General features: G+C 38.3%; 1 protein-coding gene across 1 annotated transcript in view; it reads left to right on the top strand.

Annotated features, from left to right (window-relative positions):
* PIP5K1B (phosphatidylinositol-4-phosphate 5-kinase type 1 beta) overlaps positions 1–13,385 on the top strand; it is a 114,552-nt gene that overhangs the window by 57,111 nt on the left and 44,056 nt on the right. The window contains exons 5-7 of the mRNA XM_072859199.1: positions 6,435–6,552; positions 10,672–10,824; positions 12,565–12,864. Of these exons, the coding sequence (XP_072715300.1) occupies positions 6,435–6,552; positions 10,672–10,824; positions 12,565–12,864 (571 nt within the window). The remainder of the gene's footprint in view (positions 1–6,434; positions 6,553–10,671; positions 10,825–12,564; positions 12,865–13,385) is intronic.

Here is a 13,385-nt window from a genome sequence, read left to right as displayed (position 1 = left end):
GAAACAAATGCAGTCTGCAGTGACCCAGTTGAATTTGAAGACACAGTGTCTGAAGTCTCCACCCAGCTCCCTGAATAGGGTGAAACCACAGGAGAAACTACTCCAGATAACTCTTCTGGCTTTGAAACACTGCTTTGGAAATCCAGCAACGGAGTTGCTTACCTGGTGCTGGTACTGCTGCAGCAGTGGCTGGAGGGTTCAGTGGGAAGGTTGTGCATCCTGCCTGTGCTCTCTGCAATCTGTCCTATGACTCAGCTGTGTGGGGCATATTCTCCCCTTCCTGTGTTATGCTCTGTGCCCCTGACTTCCTTGGTTGGAACCAGTTCATTTCTTGGTGGCACACTGTGTCTGCAAATCAGTCACTTGTGCAATGTGGCTACAGCAATGTTTCGACAGCTGTTTGATTCAAGTGTAGAGCTGGCTCCAAGTAACGTGGCTGTGGTTAGAAAGGCTCATTCCTGAGCTAATAAGCCTAGCTGTGTCAGGCAGTGGTGGCTCAAGTTGGTTGCTGGGTCATGGGGCCATGCAGCTGCCTGTGAGTTGGCAATGTAGGCAGTTTGCTAAGCTCTTCCAGCAGACATGTACTAAGTTGGCACATTTTCTACGGTGGCTCTTGACAAGCCGAACAGAAGCTGCTCCATTCTGTCAGCTAACTTTGGCTAGTTAGTTGTATGCAGCTTCAGAAATGTAGGGCATTTGGAGCAAGGCAGTACGTTTCAGGCTCCATCTCTTTTTGTTTTCTTAGATGGAGGCTGCTGCTAAGCACGCCTGTCAGTTTGGCCTTTTTGCAGCAAGCTGTTAATCAGTCTTGTGCGCTTCCCTTGCTAATACGCTTTATTTTCAGAGTCTAGACCCTGCGTATTGAGAACACTTGCTATAGTTTCTAATTTAACTAGTAAGTCTGTTAGATGCTGTTGACGTATATGCACCCTGCAGCTGCAGTCATCTGTACAGCAAACTGGTTCAATTACAGATTGCTTTCTTGTGGTGCTAATGAAAGACTATTCAGTGCTTTCTGCTGTTTAACGTCAAAAGCTTAATATTGTATTATGATATCATTAGGATGACAGCCCAAATAAATAGTCAGAAGTACTAAGAAAAGTAAAACCTTGGACATATTTTAACCAGTCTGGGTTTTACCCTACATCTAAAACTGAAGTATACTGTTTTCTGGTATGTTTTTGAGGAATAATTTAGAAAAATGAGGAAAACTCACAAGTGCCCTTGGAAGTATCTTTGTACCAAACTTGTATCCTAGGTTACCTGGTGGGCTAAGTAGTGTCTTTGTAATTAAAGAAGTATAGAATGCTCTGCAGGCTTGGTATGAATAGCCTGTTCACAATATGTTCACAATAATGTTCACAATAATGCTTAGTTGTTGTGTAACTTATGCCACTGTATTTGTTTTCAGTTGGGCAGTTTCACAAGACAGATAAGAAAGTGGCCTGAAAGCTTTGATAAAGCACTTCTGCTCTTCTTTGGTGCTTCCATGGCAGAGATGCGCAGGATGACCCAAGTTCTGACAATTTTTATGGTTTGTGAGTAGAGTGATAGCACAGATAGGAGGAAGTCGTTTCTGTTTGCCAAACAAAGAATATTTGAAATGGGGATACTGTGGCAATAAAAGCAAAAACATGTTAATTATAAATTACTGGTCTTAGCTACTTCTGTTCGTATCAAATTCTTGTAAACCTGTGGTAACCTGGATACTTGTGTGGTTATATAGACATACTTAAACTATTTTTAAAGTGCTTTGAGATCCCTTGCTTTAATGGCATCTCCAGTTGGTTGTGAAATAGTCATGTCATCATCATAAGAAAATGTGTGTGTATTCAGCTGTTGCATAGATATGATTGCCTTGACTTGTTTTGAAGATATTTACTATTCACAGTTGTATTTTAAAGCTGCCTTGCAGGAGGCTGCTTAGGATAGCATATAGTAACCAAAAGTATAGGAGAACATACAGTGAGAAACAAGGATACTACCACTGGAGTTTATCTCACAGTATGAAAAAATGAAACACACACCTATTTGTATAGGTCGCCATAGTACCTCCTTCCATCATGTGGGAAATTGCTTTCCTGAAATGATATATAGGAAATGAATACTCCAAAGCACTACCTGATCTGTCAGTATGTATTTATTGGATATAGTTTGTAGAGTTTAAACACATTTTGATGTGTTGTGAAAGAGCAGCTTTATCTAAGAACAGTGAAACTGAGATTAGATATTGTTAATTGTTAATATTGGGAGCATTTAATTATACATGTTTTATTTTGATTTTAAGATTAAAAAAATAGTTGCTTTCACATGAGAGAATTGAGGTGTTCCTTCTCTTCAGTCATTTTACGTTACATACAAGAACGGTATACATGGGCCCACGATTACAGCATGACTATTTCTTTTGTTAACAGCTACATCAGAGCCTATTAACATTGCTCTGCAATGAAAGCTTGCTACCAAGAAATGCAGCTAGCCTTCTCTGCCCCTTCACATAAGTGTGCTATCTCCTGAGTACGTCCTACCAGGGTGAGGCCATAGTACAGAAAAGCTGCCAAGAAACATATCTGGGTGTCTTGTTTAGGAAAATTTTTGCAAGCCATGGGGTTAGCCATTAAAAATGTACTTAGTTATAGTTCATTTTTAGTTTGATATTGCACCACCTGCACTTTAAATAAACCCTCAGCATTTACTAAGAGACAGGTTAAGTTGCACATACTGTCATTTCTAGGTGTGCTTGATTTAAAAAAAAAAAAAAAATTAAGTATTAAGGCAAACTCGCACAGTAGGCTTAATCTCTCTTTTTTTTATTCTACCTACCATTCTTTTGCTTTTGTGTGGTCTTACAGCTAAGGTTATTAAAATACCTCCTCAGTTACAATTGCTTCCTAATCTTTCCAAGGCCTATATTGTTTGTTATAACTTGTATACAGAGACTTGAATTCCTCGAGATTGCCAGAATCAAAGCTGGTATGAAAAGCTTTTATTTTTCCTTTTCTTTTTTTTCTGGTAGACCTGTGCCCTAAACTATCTGAGAGGAAAATTATATGATTACCTCCTTTTTTTTTTTTTTGCAGAGTACATTTCTATTATGTCCAAAGCTCCATCTTGTGGATTAAGTTTTTTGTCAACAGATCATGGGTATTTTTCTTGTTCCACTTCAAAGACATAATTGTTGCCATGAAACTCCTAGCCCAATTGTTGTTTTATGTAGTGCTTTGTGCATATACTTTAATCCAGCCAGAGTGAAACACACTTGTAAAATGCGCTGAGAAAATGTGGGGAGACACCACAAAATACATTCTCTCAAGAACTAATAGAGTTGAAGGTGAAATAATTTCATGTCTGAATAAGGTAGAGATGTATTTACATCAAGCGTTCTGTACAGTGGAAACTGTCCTTTCAGGTAAGAGCAAGGACATACTCAGCCACAAGGAATTTGAAGATTTTACATTACTGTAGGGAATAACTGGAAGTAAGAGTGCTTTTTCTGTTAAAAGTAGCAACAAGAAAACCTTACAAACTTTCTTCCAGAGGGGTAACCGAGAAATCTTAATTTGTGTCAAGCTTGCTTCTTGCATGACAGAAAAGCTTACTGTTGGGATCCTGTAAACTATTCTATTAGGCAATGAAGCTGAACCTAATTAATATATTTAACAGAAATGGTAGGGTATGATAAAAAGCTCTGCAGACCTTTAGTAAAAGCAATATTTTTAAGATGATTTTACAAAGGCTAAGGAAACTTGTCTGCATAGTGAAATTGACTATCATATCTGTAATAAACTCATGTGCTCTGAATACCTGGAATTGCCCTCTGCGTAGATGCTGTTCCAAAATAATTGCTCTGTTTTGCAATTATTCTGGAATAAATCTTCACTTAGTATGCATTACTGTCCACCTGCAGACCCAGTATTGGTCATTTTACTCCATATGCACTTATGAAATGGCTTGGGCCCATGGTGTTATCATAGCAAACCTACTATGTTCATTTCAGCCTGGTGAAGTTCCAACAACAGTACATGTTCTGTTGTAGTAAGGACATGTAATCTATTTATTAACCTGCTTTCACAAAAGAAACTTTTGAGTTATGGCTGCAGGAAGCAGATTTATAAAGGTATTTATGTTCTGAAAGGTGGGGCTTTTTAAATAAAGTTTGGATGATTAGTTTTCCCTGACAATGATGTGATGCTTCAGCAGAGAACACTCTGTTCTGTTCTTGTCTGCACCTTCCAACAATTAAATGCATTTACAAATATGCCCCCAGGTTCCCAGTGTAGCTATATATTACCCCTGTGGCATCTTCATATTGCACAAAAATTCAATGGGATGCATCCAGCTGTATAAAACTTAATGTCAGGCAAGACTGGCAGTGTTCTGAGCAGCTGAAAGACCTCATAAGAAAAAGCATTAGCCAATCTTAACTGTAAAGAAAAACTACCATCTTCAGCCTAGTATCCTATTGATTTCCATTTTTTACTATATAATGGAACAATAAAATACATGTGCATTTGATTTTAATACCTTGGAGTTGTGATATGGTAGACTGTAAAGTGATCAGACAAGTTCATTAGGACTAGGCAGCCTTCACTAGTTGTTAACCGTATGCTTTAGCACTCCAAGAAGCAGCAGTTCTCATGTCTTTGTATGTATCCTTGGTCATCCAGAACCATCTTTTTATTTGTGATTTCCAGACAGAAATCAGGTTGTTTTTCCCCCCTTTCTTCTCCTATTCAAGTGTCTAAAGTATATGCGTTTCTGGAGCCTGAGGAAGCTTGTTCTCCAGCTCACACTGTTTAATTAGCAGCAGTTCAGTTTTGTTGGGTTTAGGTGGTATGCATGCAGGGGTAACTAGGTGGGTTGGGTAGACTTCTGTCATCGAATTGTTATTAATGGAAGGTGACAAGTTCATATGACAAGCATTAATTGTACAGGATCAAAGCTCTTAAACATTTTCTTGGTATTTAATTTAGTCTTTGCAGGAATGTTGCTTGGAGTTTATTCATTTTCATATCTGTGAATTCCTAGCTTTTTCTTTTTTTTTCTTTTTTGTGTACTTTGGATATTCTTACTGCCAAGCGTAGAGGTACATGCTGCACTTCTGAATAATTTAGTTAGGGTAAATGAGTAAAGAAGTGCTGGAAGAGCTGATTTCAGCCACTGCGTCAAGTCTTGGATTTTGTACACACCTATTTATCAAACCATTCAGATACTGACCAAACTGTGGTGAAGCTGTTCTTGTTTGTGTTGAAATCATAGTGTAGAACTTTACTCTTCTGCTTAAAAGCCTTCTTTTAGTTTCCATCATAAATGAATCCACAGGCAGTTTTTATATTTTTTTTTTTTTCTTTTGGCAGCATTTTGCTGCTGACCTTTTCCTTTAGCTGAAGTCATGTAGTATTCATCTCAATACTCATACAACTGCAGCCTAAAAATACCGTGAGATGGTAAATAGAAAACAAGGAAAAGAGCTAAGGAGGCTACAGTGATTTTTTTTTTTTTCCCCATACCACCACCATCCCCCCCCCTTTAAGAAAGACTGTCTTCCAGGCTGGTCACCCCAGTAGTCTTTGTCTGTGCCACTTCTAGTTTGAATCTGTATCTTGCATATAACTGCATACTATTTTCCAGAATTCCCCAAAAGGTCTGTACCCTGTGTTCCTATTTAACCAACTGAGCGTGTAAGCTAGTGCTGGTTTAGATTGAGGTGGGATAAAATATGTGACATGACAGGCAGACAAACAGAAAACCACTTTAAGGTCAGGAAAGCCAGAGTGGCTTCCCAATTCTGGACTGTACTAGCAAGAAAGAAGGAGATACCGTAATTGCAGGTGGCCTGCAGAAGAGACTAATGCTGAGGATGCTGTTTCATAAATAAGGCTGAGCCAATAGATGTTTGCTGGCACCAAAAAACATATGTAGTCCTGCTTCCTTCCCACTGCTTTGGCGCACAGTTCTGCCCTCCGTGTTGTGCTGTCCTTAGTATCCGTCTGACTCCCCTGCAACCCAATTCAGGTCACCAAGGTAGTGTGAAGTTGTTTTGCTGCGTTGACTTCCAAACTTTTTGTAAGAGCTTTCATGAGGTGGGGTGACCCATCCTGCATCAGTAAGCCATTAGACTGGCTTACCTTGGAGGGGTATCAGAAATGGTAGGATTAGTTTAAACCCGATCTTTACGCAGATGGATATGGGTGGTGAAAATAGTAATTTCCTTTAAGGTGGGAGAAAGGAATTTGCTGGCAGTATTCTGTCTCTCACAGACATTTCTACTACACTGATTAATGGTGATAGGGAGGTTTATCTGTATTTGTGACTCTTGTCTCAGAAGGCCAATGGTTGAGTTAGGCAGCTTTACAGTAAAACTAGCTGCAAGATGGAAGTAACTAAAAATTGCTAAGTAATAATTGGGTTTGGTTTATTTTTGTTTTTGTTTTCAGTGAAGGGAGCAATCTCACCCCTGCTCATCATTACCCTGACTTCAGATTTAAGACGTATGCACCTCTTGCCTTCCGCTATTTCAGAGAACTTTTTGGTATCAAGCCTGATGATTACTTGGTAAGAGATTGCAGTTTTCCTTTGAGTTACAAATGATTATAATGTATACTAGTTTCATAGTGACAGAAGAGGATGCTTTAATGGTGCCCAAGTGGGTAGTCAATTTTGAATGTGGTTTATAACTAGTGAATATTTCTAGTGTTTTATGAAAATTTTAATTCTTCATCTTTGAGATGATTCGTAGAAAAACCTGCCTTGTTAATTGACTAGAGTAACTTGAGTATTACTGGTCATTCAGGTCATTGTTTCTAGAGAAGTTATAATCAGTACTTGTGTGACTCCTACCAATTGAGTTCTAATAAAGTGTTCTTGTGTTATTTGCGTTATTTATTCACTTCATTAAAGAAGTCTCTGTTTGCACATGTTCCTATCTAGCCTTGAGAAAAGTGGGTGGCAGGCTAAAAAAGAAGCATTTTAGAGTATCTCCTTTGTTCTCTGTATTTTATAGTTTGAAGACTTACTCCTTCTCAGTATTCAACTGTTTACGTGAGAAAAAAAGTGATGCATTTGCTGCTGTCATAAAAGCGGCTTTACTTGGCAGAACCACTTTGTGCACTGCCAGGGATGAGGATCCACTATTTTACATCTGTAGTTCTGCTTTTGGAAGGGTAGTGTGACAGCAAAGAGCTGGATTGTTTTCTAGATACTTGCCTCATGGCCAGTTTGTTTCATGCCGGGCCACCCAACAAATCAGCGTCCCACTACAAATTAGCAATTTTGTACATCAGAGTTTTATTGTTAACTTATTTTGAATGAGTTTTTAGACCCTTTTGTTCCATTATTAACTGTTTCTTTAAAACCAAAGGAATTTGAAAGAGCTTGAATGAATAAAAAAGAAAAATTGATTAAATAATGCTGAAACATTACTTAATGTATTACTTCACTGACTTCTGTGGTGTTCAAGTCTGTTTTTTTCCTTCTTGGACAGGGTTTTTTTCAGGGTTTTTTTCCTTCTTGGACACTGAGCCTAAAAGCAAAACTTAGCTGGTTTTGCTTTTATTTAGGTTGAATGTGGGTGCCTGATTTTAATTCTTCAGTACTATGTATGGATTTTGTATTACTAGCCCTCATGACAATAGTTATATATAAAAACAGATCATTCCTGTGAATTAGAGATGTTAGTAGCAGGGAGGTGCAGTTGGATTGGAGTTTTATAAAGGTGTCATTATGTACTGTGTTGTTTATCTATCTCCTTTTATGGACCTGGCGAAAGACAGAGTATTTGGGCTATGTTGCTAGCTGCTAAAAAGACTGTGCTTCCTAGAGTAAAGCCATTGTCACCTGCAACTTCTATTCCATCTAAGGAAACATTGGCAGTAGCATAAATTAAAGATTATAGAAAGACTGCTTGCCGTTAATAAGAGATTTGTGACACTCAGCTTAGCTACAAAATGACTAATCCCTGAGGGAAATTCCCAGTATAGGCAACTTGTTGCAGATTCTTTTTCCTCTTGGTAGAGCAAAAGACACTAGTGATATGTTTCCAAGGAAAAGGGGCAACTAGAAAAGCTAGTTTCAAGACTAAGCACACCTTCTTTTCTTGAAAATACAAAAGCAGATTTCCTTCAACGAACAGGTGTTTCTGTGAAATATAGTTGGAATGTCAGTCTGTGTTGTTTTAACTGATGCATGCCTCTGTTAGGGTTATACTTGCTCTGCAAGCATGTTATAATCAATTTCTGTTGTTTCTGATTCTAAATGGGCATCACTTTACAATCAGAGCAGGTTGCAGTCCCTTGCGGTGCAAAGGCAGATGTGATCAGAGGGGTACTATGATCATAAAACAAAACTGTTTTTAGTTTGGGACCCTTTTCCCTATTGGTTATGACCAAAACATCCAGTTAAGAGTTTGCTCCCCATAGCATGTGTCAGGGTTCTGGCTGAACAGGTCCTGTTGTTTCTGTGAAATCTGAATCTGTCATGTAGTGACCATAATTCCAATTCAGTATCTGAAACGCTTCACTGTAACAATATGACAACTGATTGTACAGCTATGGTTGAAGGGGAAAGGTAAGTAAAGTAAAGTAAAAGGAGAAATCACAGTAAGCATATGTGAGTTTACACTGTTAATTTGCAATGACAAAGCCCAAAGATTTACAGTTTCACCTTTTCCAATGAGTTTGAGCAATAATGCACTGTAGGAGTCAGACTGGATAGCAAGGGTAAATACATTTGAACAGCTGGTAGAATTAAATTGTCACTGGAAATCTCATGGAGTACTAGCATTTTGCAGGGAAACTTCTTGATCATAAAGTACTTAATCCCCAGGGGCTTGGGGATTTTCCTACTTTTCAGGTTTGATTTGGCTTTCCTAAGTGTCCAGTCGAAGTTAGCTGGGCTCTTTGTGTAGTAGCACCTGGTGGGTAGACTTTTATTTTACAGAAATGAACTCAACTGTAAAATGACCAACGCACAGTGTAGGTTAATAACTTGTGCTTATGCTATACTGCTTTATTGAGCTTTAATGTTTAGGGTAATTGGTTTCAAATGCTTACGACAATGACAATTACTCAGGAAGCTTTATGCATTTTGGCAAGAAAAACACAGGGGTTGCAATACAACTGCTGATTTGCTCTGAAGGTCTGTAGTGTTACAGACCAGTATTGCTGTTCTATCCGTAGACACTTGCAACTATAGGATTAATAAGAAGGTTCTCTCATATTAATTGGAACTGAGTGAGCTGGAGAAGCAGGGAGAGAAACAAATGACATTTTTATAGCATGCAAAAGTCTCTTAAAAATTGCAAGCATGGGAAAAGCCTCAGCTGAAGCCAGGATAAGAAAATGCATTAAGGCAGTGGTTTGAGTCCATAGGAAGCATCCTTCTTTAGTTCAAGTGCTCACAAAATAACATATTTATTAGATTTTCTTCTATCACTTTTCTTTGCTATCACCACCTGCTGAAATCAATGGCAAGACTCCAGTTGAATTTAATGAAAGCTGTTTTCAGCAAAAAACCTGTTTTTTCTTGTGGAATGGCTCAACTCATCTCAGGCAATGACCCAATAAACCAGATATTTGTTACTGAAACAGTCATTCCTTTTGTTCTGAGAAGACCAGAAGACATACTGCACTGCTAAGAATAATTCCGTGGTGCTTACACTACTCACAGTTCACGTCCTGTGTAATTTTGTTTCTTTCAGAGACTGAAGTCTTAAAAAATTGGACTGTACAGTAAATCTCCAAGTGTGTAAAACTGATGATATATAACAAAGGAAAAGAGTGTGTGAATGAAAGTTTAATTGTATTAAATTTTAAACAAGCTCTCAAGTTTAATATAAACAGATTTTTCTGTGTTTTTGAGATTAATGTCTCCTCTCCATCTAGTTTGAATGAAGCATGAAGTGTGAATGGAGATTTAATAAATGCACATTAGCTTCTGTGTGAGATCTGCTTCTACTACTAAGGAATACTCCTTGGTGTCTTTTTCCTCCTTAATGTGATTGTAATTATTACTGTCTCCCTGTGGAAGAGAAAGCTTTTCTAAGCATCCAAAATAATGGTCCTCCAAAATCCAATTTTTCCTACTTACTGGTATTCAGTTTTTCTGTTTCAAGCAGTTTTCAATGAGAAAACTACATTAGCAGCTATACCGAGATTATTATTCTAATGGTTTCAATCCCAATTTCACAGAATAGGGCTTGCCTGTAGTGAGAAACCTCTACTCCCAGTGTGTTTGTCTAACATCGTCCTGTACCTGTTTCATAAATGGCTGTGAAAAGCAAACAGTTGCAATGAAAATGTCATCTTAAGGCTTCTGACTCAAGAATTTTCAATGCCGCTGGTGTGGGGATGGCCTCTCTCCACCTCAACCACTTGCTTCACTCCAGGGAAAGTTCAGCTAGTGCAGTGGGACATGAAGAGGGACCATACACTCAGCTGCCGACTGCTCTTCCACGATTGTGCAGCGTGTCCTGGGCAGAGTGGAGTGTAACAACTGCCCCACCAAATCTCAGCCAAATTACTGCGGACCAGCTTTCTGTACAGTAGTAGAGTTGCTGCAGCTGAAGCCCAAAGAATAAGCTCCGTGACTCTCCTGTGCCTATTTGAACCTGCGGTTCTTTGTATTAAACTTGTAATGCATGCATTGGCAGTGAAAAACAATTTTTGTCTCTTCCAGTTCTCAATCTGCAGTGAGCCTTTAATTGAATTATCCAACCCAGGTGCCAGTGGGTCACTATTTTTTGTAACTAGTGATGACGAGTTCATCATCAAAACAGTTCAACACAAAGAGGCTGAGTTTCTTCAGAAGCTCTTGCCGGGTTATTATATGGTAAGTAACTGAAGACTGTATTTTACCTGTATTTTTCCTGTTTCATGTCACACTTCTGAAGATTCAGTTTCATTTGTTGTCTTTTAATCTTTCATTGGCTTTATCCGTATTGTTCATAACATTTTTGACTTTTTTTACCTGTCTTTCAAATTTGTACCCCACACACCCATCAGAAAGAGTAGATATAAATCAAGAATATATTTAAGATAATTGCTGTTCTTTTAGCATTCAAGATGAAGCTGAATGTCATCTTCTGATTTGATACCAAACTTTGCTTCTAAATTTCTAATTCAACTTTTTTTCTCCATTTTGTGTTTGTCTACCCTCTGCATTTCACTCAGTGGACAAATAAACTAGACCGGTCAGTTTCACTTTTATTTCTCAACTACTTCTAATTTCCATTTCTCATGTATTAAAACAATGATGTAAAAAATATTTTTATCCATATAATTTGTTCAAAACTTAATTTTTAAATGGACCTTTTGAGGGCTAATGCTAAGTTGATTGTGTTGTTTTATCTGTGTCAGTCAACAGAAAGGGATACCATTGATCCAAAGTAAGTAGAACTTAATTCTCCTTTTTTTGTTGGTTTTTTTTTTTTTAAGCAAAAGCCACTCATACATATGAACAGAGATTCTTCTGGGTGGTATGCAGGACTTCGGAGTATTAGGCCTGTGACTGACTTCCTTGTCTTTCTTTGCTTTCTTAAGTAAACACTTGAAAAGTTACTCTCTCACTTGTACTAAAAATGAGGAATATTGTCATTGTTACACTAAAGTAACATGGATTTGCTGTTTGTTTAAAAAAAATATGCACTGACAGCATCAAAAAGAGCAATGGTGGCAGGTACTTTTTTTGTTGTTGTTTCCAACGATAATCAGCTCAGCATAAGTTTGAGTTATTACAAGTAAATATAAGGCCACTTTGCTTTGTTTCTGGGAACTTTATTCTCACTGCTACCATATGCAAGGGTTTCCAAAGTGTAAAACTTTAATCACTGTGATTATTTCCTATGAAAGTACTTTCTTCCCATAGTTGTATGTTGTGACTTAGTAATCATGGAAGACTTGAAGTAGTTTTTCCCCTTCTTGCTTTTTCATGCCAAAAACTGAGAGTAGTTGTATTCAGAAGGAGAATTTTTGCTCTTACCTCTCTTATCCTCTCCTAGTTAATTTTTTTGCCTGTTGTGGAATTTGGATTATTTCACACGTTTCTGTTCTGATGGTCAGTCGTGGTTCTGTTATGACCTTACACTCCTGTGGAGACGACTTGGTCATTTGGCACTAACCTTTAATGTGGAAAGCCTCATGGAGACAGGGGTTCTGTTTTTTAGAATCCACGTCAAGGTAATGAGAATGACATTTGACCCAAACTCCTTCCAGCAGGTGGAATGCAAAGGTTGTTCAGGTCAGAATAAATAAATTAAATCTTTGGGATGCTTTTAGGTTTGGCCTAATCTGCTCTTTCATGGGACGTGAGAAAGAGAAACCTGGCATAGATGCAGTTACTGCTCTGCTCTTGGCCTGTATAAGTTCCTGGCAAAAAGGCAGTGTTTATGCTAGCTTTCTGAAATACAGACCCACAAAGAAAATCAACTGGTCAAAGAAACTATACTGAATAAGAAAACATGCACAGTTTTCCTGATGTTTGTTAGTGTCCTTTGGTATTAAAAAAAAAACTTTCTTAAGCATGGAAGTTTATTGAAAATAGACATATTTAACAATATCTCTTTTGTTTTAGAATCTGAACCAGAATCCAAGGACTCTCCTACCCAAATTTTATGGGCTGTACTGCGTTCAGTCAGGAGGCATTAACATTAGAATTGTTGTGATGAACAATGTTTTGCCACGAGCCTTGAAAATGCATTTCACATATGACTTGAAAGGCTCCACATACAAACGGAGAGCATCAAGAAAAGAGAGGGAGAAGTCCAACCCTACATTCAAAGACTTGGATTTCTTGCAAGACATGCATGAAGGGTTGTATTTTGACTCTGAAACGCACAGCGCACTAATGAAAACACTACAGCGGGATTGTCGAGTGAGTAAAAATTATTTACTATTTAAACTGCTGTGTTCACATCTGTTCTAGATTTACCTCAGCAAAACAGAGAGCAGGACATTGCTCTGTATGTTGTTTAACCTCCATTCCTTTTCCATGCAATTTAATTAGGAAAAACTATGGATGTCAAAGCACTGATGAAGCCTGTATTTTAGTTAAGCTGTTGGGATCTGACATTATAGAATCATAGAATGGAATATCCTGAGTTGGAAGGGATCCACAAGAGTCATCGAGTCCAACTCCTGACTCCACACAGGGCAATCTAAAAGTTAAACCATGTATCCAAGAGTATTGTACAAATATTTCTTGAACACCCACAGGCTTGGGGCCAGGACCACTTCCTGGGGAACTCGTTCCACTGCTTGACCACCCTCTCACTGAAGAACCTTTTCCTAATATCCAATCTGAACTTCCCCAATGCAGCTTTAAGCCATTTCCTCGCACGCTATCACCAGGCACCAGAGATCAGCACCACCCTTTCTGCCCCCCTCATGAGGAAG

This window comes from Ciconia boyciana, chromosome 4 (genome assembly GCF_034638445.1).
Source record: "Ciconia boyciana chromosome 4, ASM3463844v1, whole genome shotgun sequence".
Taxonomy (NCBI): Eukaryota; Metazoa; Chordata; class Aves; order Ciconiiformes; family Ciconiidae; genus Ciconia; species Ciconia boyciana.
The sequence above is the reverse complement of the archived record's forward strand: the minus strand, read 5'-3'. Positions and strand labels throughout refer to the sequence as shown.